Below are 20,990 nucleotides of genomic sequence, written 5' to 3' on the forward strand. Positions count from 1 at the left end.
TAGGCGGCACATGGCTGGCTCTAGTGGATTCTGGAGACTCAGTGGGCTGAGCACCAACGGAGCCATTCGGATTTAATCCAGGTGTTGGAGGACTCTTCAACAGCTCTTCTGTGGTAGCTGCTTGACTACAGGTGGACCGGTGGCAGACCCCTCTTTCTACACCACCCAGAGATAACAGATGTGACAGATGAATTGTTGCCTGGTTTGGGAGGTCGTCTGTGGGAGGTGGAGATCCGAGGACTGTGGCCTTCACTGGAAGCCTGACTCCACATCAACTTGTTGGAGTTGTGGGTGATTCGCTCGCCACTCAAAGCATTCCTTGCAACCATCAAGGGGGAATGGGTGCCCATTCACAGACACCACCACCATGTGGTACTGCACCAAACAGGGCGGAGTCAGGTCGTGGGTCCTGTGCCAGGAAACTTTGCACCTTCAGAAGTGGTTGAATTGCAAGTGTGTTCCCTGGTCGTACAGCACACGGCAGGATCTTTAAACACCAGGTTAGAGAAACTAAGCTGATGTTGCTAGCAGATCACAAATGTTGGCTCCACTCTGAGGTGGCACAGGATGTGTTCTGGCACTGGGTTGAACCCTTGGTCGATCTTTTTGCCGCTGCAGACAATGTGCAGTGTCCAAGCTTTTGTGTGCTCGAGTTCCCAAGACAGTTCTCACTCAGAGACTCCTGTGTGACTTCTTACTTTTGCCTCCTGAGAATTCTGGGGAAGATCAGGAACAACAGGGCTCTGTTCATCCTAGTGGCTCTGGATTGGGAGAGAAAAGTGTGGTACCTGGTACTCCTGGCCATGAGCATTTGCCCTCCGATCTGGCTGCCCCTTCGGGAGGACCTCCAGTTGCAGCAGCTGGGCAGGGTCTTAAAGCCCAAGGAAGAAGTGAGGCTGCTTCAGCTAGACGCAAAGAGAGCCCTAAGCGTCTATATCGATGGGACCAGAGAACACAAGGGTGGACGAACAGCTTTACTTTTGCTTCTCTGATTCTAAGAAGGTAAGATGCAAAAGTGAACCATCTCCAGCTGGTTTGTCCTGCGCGTTACATCGAAATCTTTTATGGTATGACCAAGAAACAGCCTCCAGAAGGCCTCAGTGCTCATTTTACCAGAGCACAGGCTGCTACAACTGTGCTTGTACGTGATGTGCCAGTCTTGGACATTTGCCAGACTGCTATATGGATGTTGGTTCACACGTTCAGAAACACCACTGCTGGTTAGCCAGGTCTGGTGGATAGGACATTTCACCTGTTCTCTCCTGCAGTATTTCCTGGTCTTAGCCATTCTGCTAACCCACCACCTGGGGAGGGATTACCTAGGTATTAATTGACACAGTGAGGAATCAGTGGTGAAGTGACTGTCAGAGGAACATGTTAACGCTTGGTAACACTGTTTCTGGTGGAGTTCTCCTGATCGTGCTGTGAACTGGTTCCCTGCTTTCCATAATATGAGTCCAACTTAGAGATCTACATACTGATGTAATCTGACTACAGTGCCTCTGCAATTGATGGCACGGACGGCTAGCAAAAAGTGTCTTTTATGTAGGGACTTTGACATCACGTCCAGGCCAGGACGGACTCGAAATGGAGCCACACAACACCACATGCCAACACTTGAGGGAATTGCTGAGAAAAATCTATGGCTCTAATGTGGCGCCGGTGGGGATTCACAAGGTGAGGATTCTGCTTTTAGAGTATCCACCAGAAAGAGCATTACCAAAGGTAAGTTACTTATTCTTCTTCACCTTGGCGTTTCTCTCTGAATTCATACACTTCCCTCCTGTCTTAATTAAATGTCTGACTGATATTCTGTTTGGCATGATGGGATAATGAAGTCTCTAAGGCTGCACTGTATGATAGTGTTACCTGTGTTAGGGATCTGTTTCCTGCTTTTTCTTTTATGTTAAATCACTTTATTTTTTCGAAGTTGTGTTTTCAACCAAAAATACTCTTCTTATTGTAGATTAGCTAACTGACTGGACTTGCTTCCTATTTTTTAGTTGATTCTAAAACTTATGAAAGTTTTTTTGAATAATTGTGTTCAGGGGTCTTTCACATTATGAGTGAATAACGTTAACTTTCTTTGTTATTATTGACAAATTATGTCAATCAAAATTTAAAGGCTAATCTGAAGTTGTTCTTTTTTTGTGTCGAAGGATACTGACTTTTTTCTAGTGGCTAATACAAATAGAGGGGAGAAAACGACTTTTAATCTCTGTAACAGGCAGAAATTAACAATACCAGGGACGGCCAGACTGTATTTCTGTCATAGTCTGAAAAGACATTTTGATAGCCGTAAATATCAAGGCAATTCATAAAGAATTTCTCTCATAGCAGATATAGATAAAGAAGATTTTACAGGCAGTACAGTGATCTCCAACTACTGACAGTCACTCATTCTTTCAACAATTTCTAGAATCCCCCACCAATAGAACACACTACATAGTGATGTCACTGTCCTGAGAGGACTTCTAGATGGCTTAATTTCTTACTCTTAACAGCTAGCCTAGTAAAATAGAAGACTACATATTATCCATTTCGCATATACCCAAACCACAAGCAATCAGCATAACATTACAACAGAACAAAAACCTTAAAGTGAAGAAATTAAGTTAATCTTCCAATCTCATCGGAATCTTCCTCTCTCTAATACTGCAGTAGCTGTTTTGGGCTTGGCTTGTGCATTGATAATCAATGGCTGCTCCCGATCGTACCAAATGTCGCTGCCCAGTCTACCATCCACTCTCACTCCAACAATCCTTTTCTCTTTCCTCACCGTCCACCACTACTCAACACCTCCCCACTCATTTTCATTGCACCATAAATATTACATTTCCCACATTCTCCTGTTCTATTCCTGCCCTGCTCTGACCCAATCTTTCCTTTATCCTCTTATCTATTGCTCCGGGTTACATAGTCGCCCCTCACTGACCTCGTACACAAAACCTAGACCCACATGCTTCTTTCTTCCAATCTCTTTTTTGAACCTAGGACTTCTACATTCGTTTCTCGGTTCCCAGCACTCTTCTGTCCATCACCCTTCTTCCTCAACACATTAGTCAACTAACATCAAACTGTCTGGACAGAAATGGCCCCTACATGGTGTACAGTTTTTACCCTACCTAAGCCTGTTTCTTGACATGAGTGAGGTCCTGGACTTGTCTTGTGACCGGACTGGGCGCACCAAGCATGTCCTCATTGACAGAGTGGACTTCTGTCCCTGGCATTAGTTTAGCACATCATTTCCAAGGCGACTCTTGTTCCGAGATCCTTTTTGTCTCGAGTGGAGCTCGGGCCACCGATATGCCTTTTCACCCATACCACTCCTGCCCAGAATTCTCAAGACGATCAGGAATGCCCGGGCCCAAGTAATCCTTGTGTCTTGGACAGGGCACAGAGAGTTTGGTATCTCAAGCTGTTGAGCATGGTCAATAATCCTCTGATCAGGCTGCCCCTTTAGGGGGATCTTTTGTCGCAGCAGCAGGGGAGAGTTCTCCACCCGAACCTGTCACTCTTCACCTTCTGCGTGGGGATTGAGCTGCAACAGTTGACAGCTTGAGACCTTCCTCTCGAAGTCTGTAATGTTATCTTGGCAGCCTGCTTTTGGGGGAAATTTGGGGGATGATGTACAGAAATGCAGATCAATCGCCCTTCTGACCCCCCTCTCCCCTTTTCCCAGGTTTTCCTTGTCATCCTTTCTATTGCCCAACAGGGTTCTGCTCTGGCCACTCAAAAGGGCTATCTCTCTTTTATTTATCTTTTATTTTTGTTGCCTGAGCAGCCAACACTCTTTAAATCCCCTATTTTAAATAGGTTCTTGAAATGTTGGCAACATTTGTTTCTACCTACCCCTTTTGTTATCCCTCAGCGGGACCTCAATCTTGTCCTCACTTTTCTTATGTGCGCTTCTTTTGAGCCTTTGCACAATGGTCTCCTTGATATCCAAATGGCCTTTCTCATGGCAAAAACATCTACCCACAGGGTCAGTAAGCTTCAGGCTTTATCATCCAAGCCTCTCTACTTCAATATCTACCCATACAAACTGGTGCTTCACATGAGAGCTTCCTTTCTACCGAAAGTGGCCAGTCCCTTTCACCTAGGCCAATCCATCACTGTGCTTTTTACGCTCTGACATATCCCTCCAAGGGAAGAGGATTGACTTTTCTGCTGGACCCAAAGAGAGTGTTGTCGTTCTACCTTGACCGCACACAAGAGTTCCAGGTGGAAGACCAACTCTTTCTGGGGTATGTCGGAGCGTAGAAAGGACGGGCCATGCAGAAGTGGAATCCTCTCCAGAATGATCGTGCAATGTATCAAAATCTGCTACACATTGGCTGAGAAGCAACCCCCTGAGGATGTCGTGTAGTTCCTAAGAATCCCCAGGACCTGCGCGTTTTGGATTATCTTAACTGAGAACTTGGTGTCCAAACCGCTTCCGAAAACCCTTCCAGGATATGTCGGCCATTAGACCAGCTGGAACTACAGTGCCACTACCACCCCCATGTATCTTATAGTGGTGTAGGTAGTTTCTGGCACCACTGAACATGACAATCCTGATTCCTCCGGGATCGTCGAAAACAGTACAGTAGTTTTCGCTCAGTCACTCGTGCTTGCTCATTCTCAGAAAATACATAGGTTGACGATTAGGACGTTTCAATAAGTATTTACTGGTCCAGCCTCAGTCTTGTGTAAAACATATTTGCTGCAACAATCAGGAGACAGAAGCATAAGAAAGAAATAGCAAAGACTAATATAGAAAACTGTAAATACATTTCTACTATAGTGCTAAGAAGATGAACATATACAGTTCAGATAAAACAGTAGCATTTGTATAGTCCTATAATGTGCGCCCTAAGTAATTTGCCTAAATGTACATAACTTAGATATGAAGGTGTATCATGTATATGTGTATACATATATATATGTGTATATAGCCAAAAATCCCCTAGGGAAGAACCAACCCCCTCACCTGATGGTAGAGAATAAAGGACCCCGTCTCTTCTCCGAGATGACACCCCGCAAGGGATGTCAGACGGCTGCGTGTCAAAGATTCAGCACGCAGGACCCTGTGTCAGAGTGTAAAAAATTCTCCTCTAATTTGCAGGGGGGAATAAGGGTCTTATGTACTAGAGTGGTCACTCCAGGGTTTCTTCTACAATCGATATGTTTTGAAAACAATCATAAATGTTTTGAAAACAAACATAAATGTTCTTCTAAAACAAAAGCGATAATGTACAGCAGCCCTGTTGGCCAAAGATGAAAAAAAAGTGATAACCTTTATACAGAATAATTATGCAGTACCGGAGGACATGTTCATGTACATCTGAAAGAGACTATTAGTTATAGATTCTTTACCTTATAATTACCCCCAGACGTCGACTCCACGTTTGTCGTCGGCGATGTGATTGCCGGGATGATGTTGCGGTATCTACTTAGATGCCGCCCCTGTGCGCTGACGTCAGTTCTTTCTTTTTCCACGCCAGCCAGCACAGATCCAGAGAGAGTGGTACCTTAGTCACTTTTTGACTAGCATTTTTCGACTTTTTATCAACATCTTTTTTGAGTCGTTCGACTCCTAGTGCACAAGGATGTCACATCAGCGGACCGTCTTCAAATCTTGTGTCTCCTGTCACAAAATGATGTCTGGTACGGACCCCCACCTTGTGTGTCTGTGGTGCCTGGAGCGCAACCATGACCCGAAGTTGTGCTCTGACTTTCACGCCATGAATCAGAAGTCTTTGCAGGAGCGGTCCTGAAAGCTTCTGGAGGCCCGGCAGTCAACTCCGCATCGCTCGAGGTCCCGGACGAGAGGGAGGTCACGGGACCGGTCGCATAGTCACCACCAACACTCTTCTTCGAAGTCTTCGTCTTCGGGTAAGCCGAAGCACAAAAAGAAGGCAAAAAAGCACCGTTGCTCTTTGCATTCTCCCCGTCCGTCAGCCGACGAGACGTGGGATGCGGATGGTTGTCGTCCTTCGGCTCCGCCCGTTGAGCCTACTGGTTCGGCTCCGAGCTTCCCTCCCTTCACGGGAGCCGAAGCGAACCCTGCCCAACTTCGTAGTTTTTACGAAGCCCTCCATTCTATCTTTGACCAGCTTGCTGGCACGCCTTCAGCCCCGCAGACTCGGATGGGGGTTCTAGCCCTTTGATGACAGCAGCTTCTGCGCTTCAGGGCCCCCAGGGATCCAATCCTGGATCCAGATCAGGGCAGGTTCGACCTTATGACACCTCCTCTTGTGCCAAATCCATCGTGGCCGGTTGGGTCCCCGGCTGTGGTTTAACCTGGCCTCCTCTGTGCCTGGGACTGCGTAGACCGATGCTGGTACTGGTGCCGACCAGTACTTTTGTAACACTGTTCTACCCTGCCGTTCCTTTCACCCTGATTGGCAGCCAGTGGTGGGTGAGGAGGACTGGGAGGGATCTGTTGACCCTCTGGCAGACCATTTGGATGAACCGGACTGGAGAGAGGAGTTAGGTGAGGCCAGTGGTCTGGACACCTCCCCCAGACCTTAACATGCTTTCGTCCCCTACCCTGGGTACAGAGGAGGGAGCCTCTTACACTATGGTGTTGCATAGGGCGGCTAAGGCCTTGAACCTTGAGCTTCCAATATGGCGGTTAGGACCAACCTCCTGACCTAGGTGCTTGCAGCGGCCTCTTCAGAACCCCTGATGCAGTTCAATGAGGCCCTCAAGGACATCCTTCTGGGCACTTGGTCCAAGCCCAGCACAGGGGCTCTTGTGGATAGGATGATTGCCCGACGCCACAGCCCGGCCCCGGGCGACCCCATTTTCCTCTCCCAACACCCTACCCCTGAGAGCTTGATGGTCCAAGCCTCAACTTCTAAAGTCGCGTTCCCTACTGCTCCCCCAGATAGGGAATCCAAGAAGCTGGACCATCTTGGGAAGATGATGTTTTCTTCCGCCAGCTTAGAACTGCGGTTGGTGAACACTGCATGTCTCTTGGGCCGTTACACCCACTCTGTTTGGGATACGGTCACGCAGGTGCTGCCACAGTGCCCCGAGGATGCCCAGGCCGTTATCTCCTGTGCAGTTGCTGAGGGTATAGATGTAGCGAAGTTCGCCATATGATGTGGGCTTGACACCGCCGACTCGCTAAGCAGGACAATTTCAATGTCAGTAGCCCTGAGAAGCTTCGCTAGGCTGAGGTCCACGGCTTTTCGGGCGATGTCCAATCGACTGTTTTGGACTTGCCGTTTGATGGCCGTTGCTTGTTTGGCGATAAAGTGGACCACTTCTCGTCCGTGCAGTCTGCTTTTCGCCCCTTTCGTGGCCATCTCCTCCACCACGTCGGACAGGTGCGTTTTGCAGATACTCCGAAGGGGCTACTCCCTCCCCTTCAAGACTACCCTGCCCTCCATGCCACCCACACTCCATTGCATGTCGGGGGATCATTTGGCCCTTCTCCATCAGGAAGTCTCGTCTCTCTTGGCCAAGGGAGCTATTGAGCACGCCCCTTAGCCAGAAGTATGTTGTGGTTGTTATTCTCACTTCTTCCTGGTACTCAAGAAGGACAAAGGCCTGCGTCCTATCTTGGATCTCAGGGATGTCAACCGCTTCCTCCGGAAGAAGTTCAAAATGTTGACATTAGCTCAGGTCTTGTCTGCCCTTGACCCTGGAGACTGGATGGTAGTGTTGGACTTGCAGAACGCCTATTTTCACATCCCCGTCCTGCCTGCCCACCGGCGTTACCTAGATTCATGGTAGGCCACGAGCATTTTCAGTTTACCGTGCTCCCCTTTGGCCTTACCAGTGCCCCTCGGGTGTTCACGAAAGTGATGGGGGTGGTCGCAGCTCATCTGCGCAGATCAGGGGTTCCAGTTTTCCCTTATCTCGACGACTGGCTGTTGAAGGCGAGTTCGCCCCAGACTGTCGTCTCCCACCTCCAGACTATGCCAGACCTCCTACATTCGCTGGGGTTCACTATCAATATGCCAAAGTCACACCTGATACCCTCTCAGCAGCTCCTTTTGACCGGGAGGTTCTGGATACAGCGCAGTTTCGGGTTTATCCAGCGAGTACGGGATATTCGGGCTATGATTCCGATCTTTCAGCCTCTATCCCAGGTTTCGGTCGGAATGACCCAGAGGCTGCTCAGCCTCTTGGCCTCCTGCATCCTACTGGTGGATTTTGCCAGGTGGCATGTGCGGGCTCTGAAGTGGAACCTGAAATTCCAGTGGGCACATCATCAGAGGAATCTTTACGATTGCGTCCAGATCTTGGAGGGCACTGCGCACCAATTGCAGTAGTGGCTAACAAATCAGGATGGGGTCAACGGCAGATCCCTCTCCCTTCCCCAACCAGAGTTCACAGTGGTGACAGATGCATCACTTCTGGGGTGGGGCGGCCACATGGGGGAGGCGAAGATCAGACGCCTCTGGTTTCTGGCGGAGTCCGGGGATCCACATCAACCTTCTGGAGCTCCAGGCGATTTGTCTTGCCCTGAAGGCATTCCTTCCCTCTGTTTGGGGAAGTGTAGTGCAGGTGTTCAAGGACAACACCACTGCTACGTGGTACTGTAACAAACAGGGCGGGTTGGGGTCGTGGACCCTATGTTAAGAGGCTCTTCACCTTTGGACATGGCTGGAACATCAGGCCATGTCCCTGGTGGTTCAACACCTGGCAGGTTCCCTGAACGCCTGGGGGGAAAGTGGGGGGGAGGGGGGTGGAAGGAACTCCGACGCAGGTGCATGATGGATCACGAATGGTGTCTTCACTCAAAGTTGGTGCAAGGTCTCTTTCAGCAGTGGCGAGAGCCTTGGTTAGATCTGTTCACCACCGAAGAGAAGGCGCAATGTCAGCAGTTCTGTGCGTTGGGATGTCCAAGGCAGCACTCGCTCGGCGACACTTTTTGTCGTGAGTGGAGTTGCAATCTTCTATATGCCTTTCCGCCTATACCACTTGTGCCCAGAGTGCTGCAGAAGATCAAGCACAACCTGGCCCAGGTCATTCTTGTGGCTCCGGATTGGGCATGAGTCTGATATCCCGAGCTATTGCACATGGCCATCGAGCCTCCGATCAGACTACTTCTTCGGGAGGATCTTCTGTCGCAGCAGAAGGGGATTGTCCTCCACTCGAACCTGTCCAACCTCCACCTCCTTGCGTGGAGATTGAGCGGAGACAGTTGACAGCCTTCAACCTTCCTCCGGAATAATGTAATGTAATCTTGGCAGCCAGGTGTCCCGCCACTAAAACGGTATACGCCTGTAGATGGAACAAGTTTGTGGCATGGTGCACAGCAAAGGCTGTGGATCCCCTTTCTGCCCCTCTATCAGATGTTCTCCTCTTTATTTTTTCTTTGGCCCAGCAGGGAAATCCTCTGCACACCCTCAAAGGTGATTTTTCGCCCATTTCGGCCTTTCTTAGGCTCCCTGATGAGCCTGTTCCTTTAAAGTCCCCTATTGTGAATAGATTTCTTAAGGGCATTACTCACCTCTTTCCTCCTATTCCCTTCGTAATGCCCCTGTGGGACTTGAATCTGGTTCTAACGTACCGTATGTGTGTCCTCAAGACTGCTTTTCTGGTTGCCATCACATCTGCTCGCAGGGTGATTGAGCTTCAAGCTCTTTCTTCTAAACCTCCTTTCCTGTTAGTCTGGACAAGGTTGTCCTTCAAACTGGACCGTCTTTTCTTCCCAACGTGGTTACCTCTTTCCACATAGGATAAACCATCACTTTGCCCACCTTCTTCCTGCCCAGAACCCTTCCAAGGAGGACGAGAGACTTCACAGTCTGGATCCAAAACGTTCGCTATCCTTTTATCTAGATCGCGCAAAACAATTCCTGGTAGATGATCAAATCTTTGTTAGCTATGTGGGTGCCAAGAAAGTTCGGTCCGTACAAAAACTGACCATCTCTCGAAGGGTCATCCTTTGCATTAAAATGTCATTCCTTGGCAAAAAAGGAGCCTCCGGTAGGACTGGGTGCCCACTCCACCAGGGCGACGGCAGCCACTACTGCTTTGGGATGTGAAGTCCCCCTCAGTGATATCTGCCAGGCAGCCTCGTGGGCATCCCTGAACACGTTCACAGAACACTAATGCCTGGACAGCCAAGTCCGGAAAGACGGCTTCTTTGGCCGTTCAGTTCTCCAGGACTTTCTGGTGTGAACATGGTTCGCAGACCCACCTCCGGGATTGGTATTACTGGGGTATCTATACTAGGGTAAGGAATCTATAACTAATAGTCTCTTTCAGATTAACAAGTTAATTATCTTTGGTAACTATATATCTGTATGAGACATATATTAGTTATAGATTCCTTATCGCCCCACCCATTCTCCCCGTTCTGCTAACTGACTTCTAGTGTAAGGGCCCCCTTTCAGGGCCCTAGTTGTGTGCACCAGTGGTCGGTGTCTTGCATGGCTCTGCGTTTCTGGCGTGGCATGTTGTGTAAAGAACTGACGTCAGCGTGCAGGGCCGGTGTCTAAGTAGATACCGCAATGTCATTCCGGTAATCACGATGCCGAAGACGAATGCGGAGTCTACTGACACTATATACCGATGCACCAGGGTACTGCTACGAAAAAGTTCTCCGGATCCAGCCTAACGCCTGGGGGTAATTCTAAGATAAAGAATCTATAACTCCTATATGTCTCTTACAGATATATTGTTACCGAAGGTAAGTAACTTGTTAGTCAGGTAGAAAGATTATGATAGTTTACTAAGAGCCTGGTGTTGAGGAGACAGAAGCAAGCTACTAGGTAAAAGGTCACCTGTTCAGAACCATTTTTGTCTTTTGGATGGGACAATGTATGCTAAAAAGGGATATACATGACGGGACTAGCCTAAAGGACATGACAAGGATTTGCATGCTCACTCCACCAGAGTGAAAGCTGCGACCACTGCGTTAGCATGTGGTGTCCCGGTGCTGGACATCTGCTGTGGGTCTCCTTGCACAATGTCACTACGCACTTCTGCCTGTACAGTCAGGTCCGTTGAGATAGGCATTTTGCCCATTCAGTCCTGCAGGACTTCCTCTTATGAAATTGGCCCACTGACCCACCTCCGGGAATTTTGGTTGGATATCTATCCTAAGGTAAGGAATCTGCTGCTGTAATTCTCTATTAGATGAACAAGTTATTTACCTTCGGTAACGTCTTATCTGGTAGATACGAACATTCTTTACCGGCTCACCCACCCTCCCCACTCTGCAAACCGATTTCTACGGACAGGGCTGTTCCCCTTTCAGGGCCCTAGTTTTCCACACCAGTTGTCAGTGTTCTTCGTGGCGCCACATTCCTTTGAACTGGAAAGAAACTGATGTCAGTGCGCTGGGGTGGTGCCTATTTAGGCATAGCACACATCGCTTCTGGCACCGAGGATGCCAATGGAGCTGAACAAAACCACCTACCAGTGTCCAGGGGTAATGCTCATGAAAATATTCCAAATCCAGTCTGACACCTTGGAATAATTCTATGGTGAGGAATCTGCGGCTAGATAGTCTCTTCCCAATAAGGCATTACCAAAGTAAGTAACTTGTTCATCAGTGATAGGCAAAAGGGCAGGCCTGACATATAATCTTGCCCACATCATAACAATAATTGCAGTCCCACCCTTCCCAACAACCAATTGGCAGTTCTATGGAATATCTGATGAGCAGCCCCTTGCTACCAAGCGTCCTTGTAGAATTTCTAAAAATAGTGTTGTCTCCACCCTCCTCACTTTGATGACTGGATCTCCACTCTTAAGTCGCAAGAATGCAAGCAATATACTTCCACTGTCTAGTGAAACTGTCCTACTCCACCATAGTCTACTGTGCCAAACCAGCGGTATCAAAATGAATGAGACAGGCTTCAGTACTAAAATTCTGTCAAACTCTGAGCCTTACTACTGCACAAATGCTACATTCACACTGTACACACACTCACCATACAGACAGGTTGCCAGTGCTAGGTTCTAGATATACACAAAACAGAAGAACTTTACACAATGGGGACCTGTTGGCCACATTCGGGTATCAAAGATAAAAAGGCCTGATCACACTAAGTTTCAAAAACATGGTATGTAACCACCACCACTACTTTGTGCTATACCCAGGACAGGGACAGTAGTCCTGTGTCCACTATCAGGATGTTCTTGGTGCACCCCTTCAGGTCATAGGTTTGGTCCAGTACCTCATATAGTCAGGACCTGTCTGCACACTCTAGGTTAAACTAATGCTAGGGCCAAAATAAAAGTCAAGATAACAGGTATACCTTTGTTAAGGGCGCTCGGGGCAGGGGAACATGGCTGTATACTAAGCAGGCGACATTACAAATCCAACACATGGTTCAGTGAGTGCACACCATTTCTGTTACTGCCTTGCCTTCTTGCTGCTGCCAACTATGTAGACTTCCTAACCAATCTGCCTGCTTGTTCCACTGCAGTAGATTGTGGGTTGTAAAGTGAAGTTATGGTAAGGTTAACCCCACTAGCACTAATAGTGTAGCATTTCCTCTGACATCTCCATTCACTCAGAATGTGTATCCACAAACACCACTGGATACTTCTTCACACAAGTCACTTGTAAAGTCTGTGATATCCAAACACTCCTAAAGTAGCACTGGAGTCCTCCTAAATCTCATTGGTCACCCTTGTTGATACTTTCCTTGCACTCCTAGCTTATCGCCTTCTGAAAGACCTCTTCATCCATTATTGGTCACCTTAAATGTTCTCGTAGCCGATGCTTAATGTTGATCCACACTGCCACATATGAGCCAATTAGGTTAATCTGCCTCTAACTCCTGGGTGGTGGCGGGGGCAGTACGGTATACATCTTTCTTCTCATTACCAATACATTTTCCACCACTGATAATTCAGCAGATACTTAAGGCTGTTTCTGTCTCCTTTTCAACCAACTGTTGCTCTCCTTAATGGCTCTCAGAGGATGCTGCTCTTTTCCATTGCCCTTCGTTGATCACTCCATCACTTAATTCATCACATACAGGATACTTAGAACTACCCACTTATTTTCATGACATATTGCACCCTCACTGTCCAAGTGCTTTTATCTTAGTATAAACCTAAATAAACAATGAGCAGTTTTTTTACACTTCAGTATACTGATATATTGGAACTTGCTGCCAATCTTGCTTATCTGGACGAACTATTGACCGGTCCCTCAGGATGCAGGATTTTAAGTAAGCGTTCAAGGACTGCTGCATACGTGAAACAGATGCACTAGCTTTAGGTATGAAAATATTCTGCACCACAAGCTTCAGATTAAGCTTCCTCATCTTTAAAGGTGTTGTCTTCTCAGATTGATGGCACTGTAGATAGTTTGCCGATTATGTTTTCCAGAATACTCTGAAGCCATTAAGGATAGTTCATAGGTGAGGAATCTGTAGGGAGAGTATTTATACTCCAGAAATAATATTACCAAAGGTAAGTAACTTTCTCTACTGTGCTTTGGAAGACACCATAGAAGGACAGTTATGCATAATCTTTTTAGTCTGAATATTTTTTTTTTCTGCCTTTGGTTCCTCACTTTTGAGATTAATGCTGTGCTACTGCCTTCTGTAAGGTGTTTACTTTCTGCTTTGGACTGAAGGGGGACATTACGAATTTACATTTCCCTTTGGACATGTTAATAGTGATTCTGTAACATTGAATGCTATCTGTTATTTTGTTCTCTCTCCTACTGCCATTGGGTAAAATTATCCATTGGATCGTGACAGTTGCTGGCTTAAGATCGAGGAAGGAAAAGAACTGATGTTGCAGGGTTACAATGTTGAATTTAGACTATGATACTCTACTATTAGGATGTAAAAGATTCCCATATTAAGGTAAAGTATTCTTATGGGAGGCTTAATCATTTGTGGTCTATCTGTGGTGTTGGTCTGCTGTTTTTATCAGTTTGTTTCCCTTGAGGTGTTTTTGTCCTGACTCATATGTTGGTGTAGAAGAGTGTACTGTCACTGTGCTCTCACACTGAGATAGTTTTACTTTTTTAGAGTGCAGTTGTTGGCAGTGAGATAGAAGTGACTACTTAAAAAATCTTGTTACCAATAAATCTTAAAGCAGATAATAACGCAGTACCATTTGGTTAAGTGGTGGTTATAATTGTTCCTTTTTCAATCAACGTTTTTTTAACTTGCTTTCAGAATCCCCAAGACAAGGTCATTTGACAACCTCAGCACAGTCTGTGACAGTAGCATGCCAGCTGTCAACCGTCGCAGTAGTGACCCCAGCCTGAATGAAAAGTGGCAGGAGCATCGCCGGTCCATGGAACTCAGCAACCTTAGCAACCCTGGAGATGATCCTTATGAGGAGGCTGGCATGGAGGTTGGCACAGGCAACCGGACATCCATAGTTGTGGAGCTCTCTGTTGCATCTTCAGAGGGACAAATAGTAAACATATTACAGGAGGCTACCAAAGAGGACAGCAATCTTGAGGTAACACAGAAAAGTCCTATTTTAGGGATTAGAGAAGTAAAACAGGATTTTTCCAACAAGGAAAGCCTGCCGGTGGAGCCTGAAATAGAGCCAGAGAAAGAGACTGTTGATGAAAATCAGTTCTCTGGTGCTCATAATGATTCACAAGAAATTAACAGTGTACCACTTGAAGAACAACAGACGTTTGAGGCAGAGACAGACGAAAGGGAGGTCACTCCACAACCCTTAGGGGAACTTAAAGTAGCAGTAACCAGCTTAGACAGTCCATTATTTTCCAATATTGCATTAAAAACGAGAGAAGGCATTGACAAGATTGGAAGTGAAAGTTTCTTTGGCACACCTCTACTAGGTCCCTCTCCCTGTCAGTCTGCATTTGCAAATCAGGAGGCAAAAATCTTCACCATTGAAAGCTCAACAGAGACTGTAACAGGTGATAATGTCCAGCTGGAGGGCGGGGACAAGGGACCTTGCTTAACACATTCTAGGATTGACCACGTTGGATCTTCTCATGCTGTGGAAGCCCGTAATGAGAAGTATGAAAACTTAATAAGGCCTCATATTTTGGAAGGAAATTTGAACAGGACTATAGAGGGCAGTGTGATGCTGCCCCCAATGCCTTCATCATGTGCCTTGCTTGTGCCTGAATTTAAAGGGCCTCTTTGTAATGGTGAGATAGGAACAGAGAACAATTTAATTCAGAAGTCAGTGGGGCTTCCAATGCCACTGAAGCCCACTGTTCCTAATGGATACTGTGTAAATGGAGAGGAGGGCCTTGGTAAGGTTTCTCTCAGCAGACAGCTCTCAGCCCTCAGCTGTGGTTCAGCCCAGTGCCATTGTCGAAATCTACAGCACAAATGTGTGTATCAGGGTCAAATAGTGAGGCGGTCACTTAACACCAGCCCAGATCAGCCCACAAGGAGTCACTTGGACGATGACGGAATGCCAGTCTACATGGACATTGTCCAGCAACGCCTTCGACAGATTGAGACTGGGCACCAGCAGGAGGTGGAGACATTAAAGAGACAAGTTCAGGAGCTCCGAAGTCGCTTGGAGAGTCAGTACCTTAACAGTTCCCTTCGCTACAATGGAAATTTTGCAGATGAAGTGGTGAGTCTGGTGCTGTAGTATCTGATTCTATACCCAGTATTCCGAAGATATGAAAAAAATGCTTGTCACAATTTTCTTTAAATTATATTTCAAGCAATCATGTTCATATTCTTGATTTGTAAAACCCATCTAGGATATTACATTCTATGAATGCTGTTTTTGTTTCAACATCATTAAGACAATCACATATGGTTATGCTATTTGTTGCTACCTTACGTTTTGACGGCACTCATTGTTTCTCTGTGACCTGCAGTGAAAGTTAGTACCAGTAATTAATTGCATGGCCATTGTAATACTGTAAGCTATTCGGTTTTTAAGTTTCTTGTGTGCTGTATGTTAATTATATCTTTAAAGTAAAGTTTCTCCTTTTTAAAGTATTTCCTGTCTCTAGCTGGTTTCTGTTGCACCGTTTGGTGTGATACTAGATAAACATTCCTCTCTGATACCTACCCTCCCATAACATGTATAAACGTGTGTGCTGTACCACATCTCTCTGTGAAAATAGTCTTCCTGTCTCTCTTCCAGATGAGTGTGCTGTATTTCTGCTTTTGTGAAAGAGGCTTTTTGCAAGGTAGCACTTCCTATACCTGAGGTCTTCATTCCTACCTTTAATCCTAGAGTCGCATCCACCAGGCTCACTAGCATTTGTGAGCAATATTTTCAATACTATAGTATTTACTGCTGAGATTGCCTCCCTTTTGAAACACATGTGCCGTTTTTATATGAGATCACCTAGTAAGTCCTGAGTAGTGAAGCGCCATAGGCCCACCCCTGCAGAGCTGGCCTTTTTGCCTCACACCTTTACCAAGAGCTCTATAGTTCATGTTATACCAGCAAGTCCCTCTTCTGACAGAAAGAGAATTGAAATGCATTGATGTATTCGGGATGAGGGCCTTTTCTACCTCTAGATTCACCCTGAGATAGCTGAACAGCCATTGCCTACTAGAAGGTTACACTTGTGCACTACGAAATATGGTCAGACATCCCTGACAAATTCAGGGATGCTTTCATATGGACAGGATGCAACAAAATATGTCTTGAGGGCAGACATGGAAACGAAGGACTTTGCGGTTTGTGTCTTGGCACCGATGTTGTGGTCAAGCGTGACACAGGACTTTTGATGAGGTGCAGGTGTCCTTATGGATACGCTGTTTGCCAGTTCCTGGCTTTTCGGGGGATTTTGAAGCTGGAACATTTTAAATACATTTATGCTACGGGTCCACTTGTTAATTTTCCTCTCTCCGGCCCATCAATTCCATCAGCAAAACTGAAAATTCAGAGGATATTCTTGATATCTAACTGAAGACAACCCTTACAACAGCAAACACTAATTCTCACAGCTCAAGATGATGTATTGGTGCAGACACTGTGGATACCACAAGGAAAGTTGTCCTCTTCTTTTTCCTCCCCTGCCGTAGCCAAGCAGTTTTGATTCACCCTTTCATCGTCATAGACGACTGGTACAAGGCACAATTCTTTATTTTTCTGTGCTGGCTTGCACACTATACCATTAAAGCAGAGAATGTGCAGATCATTCAACTAGGTTGAGCCCTCCCCTTTTTATGCACTCCCTCTCATACCCCATCTGGTTTTCTTCAGATTCCAGTGGATTGTGTGTCCATCCTTGTCCAATCACTTCTGGCCGTATGCACCATAGAGAGCGTTCCAGAGTCAGAAAAGGACAGGGGGTGACACTTCTGTTATTTTTTTGGCACCCAGAAAAGCTAAACGACTCGGGTCAATTTGAGACCTTAAAGACTTCTGAATGCTTTCCTGCTGAAAAACAAGTTCAAGATGTTGTCTTTGAGGGACTCAATAGTGTCCGACTTGCAGGATGTGTACTTTTATGTGCCCGTCCTGCAGTACCCCAAACATTTCTAGCGGTTTTGGTGGAATCACAGCACTTCCAGTTTGAATTTCTACTTTTGGCAGGATTCAGCCCAAACCTTCAGCGGTGGCTGTTGACACCAAATTGACTTGTGGCAGACTATTCGCTCTACTCCATTGAGAACTCACAGTAGTGACAGATGCATTGTCTCTGGGTTCGGTTGACCATTTGGGAAAGGTTGGGATCAGGGAGCCTTTGTCCCCAGCAAAAACAGAAGCTTCACACCAACCTTCTAGCTTTCCACAGTTGGCTCTGAAAAGCTTCCTCCCATTCTTCAAGCTGATTCAGTTCTTCACAGATAACCCATATGGCATATGGTACTGCAACAAGCAGGGAGGTCTATCATCATGGATTCTGTGCTTTGATGCACTTTATCTCTGGAAATGGCAGGACCTTAGAGATCTCACTAATGGCCAGTTGTTTTGAGGCCTTGCTGATCGCCAGTGAAGAAGAGCTCAGCAAGCTGACTACAAATAACGTCTTCATTTGGAGATGGCCCAAATCATTTTTACTTGGTGGTTTGTGCCTTGTTTTATGGCTCACTGGAGTTTCAGACAATAGGTTTCTGGGAGACTCATTCTATGGGATGTAGTTCTTCTGTACCCCTTCACAATTCTGCCACAAGCTCTAAAGAAGACAAGGAAAGACTAGGCTAGTTCCTCCTGATTGAGTTGAATTTTCCAGGAGAGTGTGGCATCCCAATTTGTTGAGCATAATTGCTAGCCTACGGCCCCAGGACCCCCTCCCTGATCAGGCTACTTCTTTGGGAACTTCTCCTGTCAAAGCACCAGAACAGAGTCTGCTTCCAGATCTTCACAAACTACACCTTCATGGGTGGAGATTGAGTGGCTGCCTCCTGGATCCACCTCATGTGTAGGAAGGTAGGATCCTTGTAGCATGGTTACCCTCACTTTTTTCTTGGTGTCAGTATGTTTTTTTACCTAGTCTGACTGGGATTCTGCTAATCAGGATCAGTCACTGTGCGTTCTCCCTAAATTGATCATGGTAAGTACTTTTGTACATCAACAATTGGCTACTGGTGTACCCTTGTAAGTCCCTAGTATATGCTACAAAGGTACCCAGGGCATAGGTACACAAGGGGGGTCTCCCATGGTCTACAGCATTTGTTGTACCACACATGGGAGTACACTTAAACTCTGACTACAGGCCTGTCATTGCAGCCTGTGTGAGTTGGTGCTGGCACCACTCACAACAGATATGTTTGGTTATATCTGAGGTCACTGCACTTAAAACATATGTCACCCCTCAACCCTGAGGGCAGGGTGCTTGTTATATGAGTATGTGTGCCCCTGCATGAGCAGGACACCCCTACAAACCCCAGAGTCGATTCTCCACTCTTTGTAAGCGTGGTCAGTCATTTTAATACATATTGTGGACATCAGTCATTATGAGATGCCTAACTATATAACTATATGTGGTTGGTATCAAACATGTTAGATTCATACCCAAACACCGATTCCAATGTTGGAGGTATCATTTACTGGGGAGCTCCCTTGGGGTACCACCCTGTACTCCCTGTAACAGCCTTTCATGGTCTGACAGCAAGCTAATGCTGTTGCCGACAACAAACGATTCTACCCTCCTGCTGCTGAGCCAAGCTCAAGCAGGGGAAGGGTGAAAAATAGGTTTTCTGTCACATAGAGGTGTGACCACCTCCCAGATGGAACTTTGTGTATTGGGCTGTGGTGGGGTTGCTTACCGGCCCCACCAGACTGCTTTGAAGGGCACATTTGGTGCCCTCCTTGCATGCTCCAGTTTGAGCCAGTTCAGTTAACCCTTGACTCCAACTCTGGCGTGAAACTGGACGAAGGACATGGGAGCCTCCTCCCCTCTGTCCAGACCCTCCTCTGAGTGGTACCCCTGAGTCATTCCAATCCTTTCTCTAGGGTACTTAAGAGCTTACCTGTGGGTGGTTCCTTAGATTCATCGTGGGACAAAACTCCAGACTGAAACCACTTCACTCTTTGACTATCTGGACTCTTGGACTTCGCTGGACCCGAAACTGCACCAAGGAAGACTCCTGCTCCCCCTGGTCTCACTGTTCTGCAAGTTGTCTTCTTCGTCGTCTGTGTCTGTGCTTCTTCCAGGTTCTTTGACAGACCTTTGGGCATCAAGGACACCCAAAGTAATCTCTCTTGGAGTGAAGTAGTCACTCCCCTGCATCTGCGGGCACCGCAACAAAGCTGACTTGTCTGCTGCTCCTGTCGTCCTACAGACTTCCCTAGGCTCAGCAACACAGGTGGTGGTTCTGCAGGTCCTTCGAGGCCTGACCTGTCCTCTCTGCAATTTTGAGGCCAGTAACCCTCGTCGGAACCGCTGGGACCGAACCCTGTGCATTGCGTCCACTTGCTGTTGCCAAGGATTGTTGGTTCTGTCTTCCAGAGATCTTAGGGATACAAGAAGCTCCAGCCACCAGCATCTCTTCCCTCCAAGTTCAGCATCCTCACTGCATTCTCTGCACTGTGAGCCTTCCTTCTTGGTGAGCTGCTCGAGGTCCTCTTGCGACTCCTGTGTCTTTAGCCTGTGGTTCTTCCTGAGGGTTTTCTACTGCTTCAGTGGGCTCCCCTGCTTGCTCAGGCCTGCTCTTTATCTTCTGCTGTTGGTGAGTCTCCTGGACCTTGCTGATCCCAATGTTGCTACTTCTTCGTTCTCCATGCCAGTTGCGGCTACCAAGGCTTGTTGGTGCTCCTACCGGACACCAACCAACTAGTCACCGACATCCGACGTGTGACAGCTTGGTCACAGCTCATGGTATTTCTCAGCGTCGCCTGGTCCTCACAGCTGTAGTGACAAGGTCACCGCTGACTCTTCTGAACCTACCGACATCGGTGGGCATTATCTTCGTGCCTCCTGGTCACTCCCGAGTGGCATGGACTCTTTCCCCTATGCTTGCAGGTTCTTCACTTCTAGAATCCACCCTTGGGTTCCACTGGACTTCTTCCTGAACTTCTCCAGAGGCTTTTTCTTCCCATTCTTCCATTGTCTTCTACAGAGGTTTCCAACAGCTCTTCACCCCTATGCACCCGGCTTCACTGGTGTAGATAACCTGGTTCCCGGGACATCCACAGGTGGGGTGGCTCTCCAACCTTTTGTCCTCAAGGGAATTGTTTGGGGGCCTCTGGGAAGGGTCCTTCTTGTGCAAAACTGCAACAGCGACTTCTCCTTTGACTTCCATTGGTCACGAAGCTGTTTTTCCATTCTGCACACAGCTGTGGTTTCTTGTGTCCCTAGCTCCTACGGGTCTTCTGGTCCAAATCCCATCGCCCTTTGCAGTTCGCATTCCACTTTTTTAATATATGGTTTGGTCCCTCCCTGGAGACCACTGTATTTTGTGTTACTTACCTTATTGCATTTGAAGTATTTTGGTGTTTTGTGTTGATATCTCTGACTAGCAGATATACCAATGCATTAGTGAGTGTTGTGTAATAAATAGAAGCACTTTGTATATGAACACTGTGTGGTTCTTTTTCATTTAACTTACACTGTATGATTAAACTGGTAAAACAAGCTGCTTAACACTCCTTCAAGATACGCCTGAAGGCTGCTCTTCACAACTACCACTTTGAGAGCTTTCTGTGGG

General features: G+C 46.9%; 1 protein-coding gene across 18 annotated transcripts in view; it reads left to right on the top strand.

Moving 5' to 3' along the window:
* MTMR3 (myotubularin related protein 3) overlaps positions 1 to 20,990 on the top strand; it is a 1,335,997-nt gene that overhangs the window by 1,081,556 nt on the left and 233,451 nt on the right. For all 18 annotated transcript variants that reach the window (XM_078667211.1, XM_078667215.1, XM_078667214.1 and 15 more), the window contains one exon: positions 14,103 to 15,501. In XM_078667211.1, the coding sequence (XP_078523337.1) occupies positions 14,103 to 15,501 (1,399 nt within the window). The remainder of the gene's footprint in view (positions 1 to 14,102; positions 15,502 to 20,990) is intronic.

Source organism: Lissotriton helveticus, chromosome 11, assembly GCF_964261635.1.
Source record: "Lissotriton helveticus chromosome 11, aLisHel1.1, whole genome shotgun sequence".
In the NCBI taxonomy this organism is placed as follows: domain Eukaryota; kingdom Metazoa; phylum Chordata; class Amphibia; order Caudata; family Salamandridae; genus Lissotriton; species Lissotriton helveticus.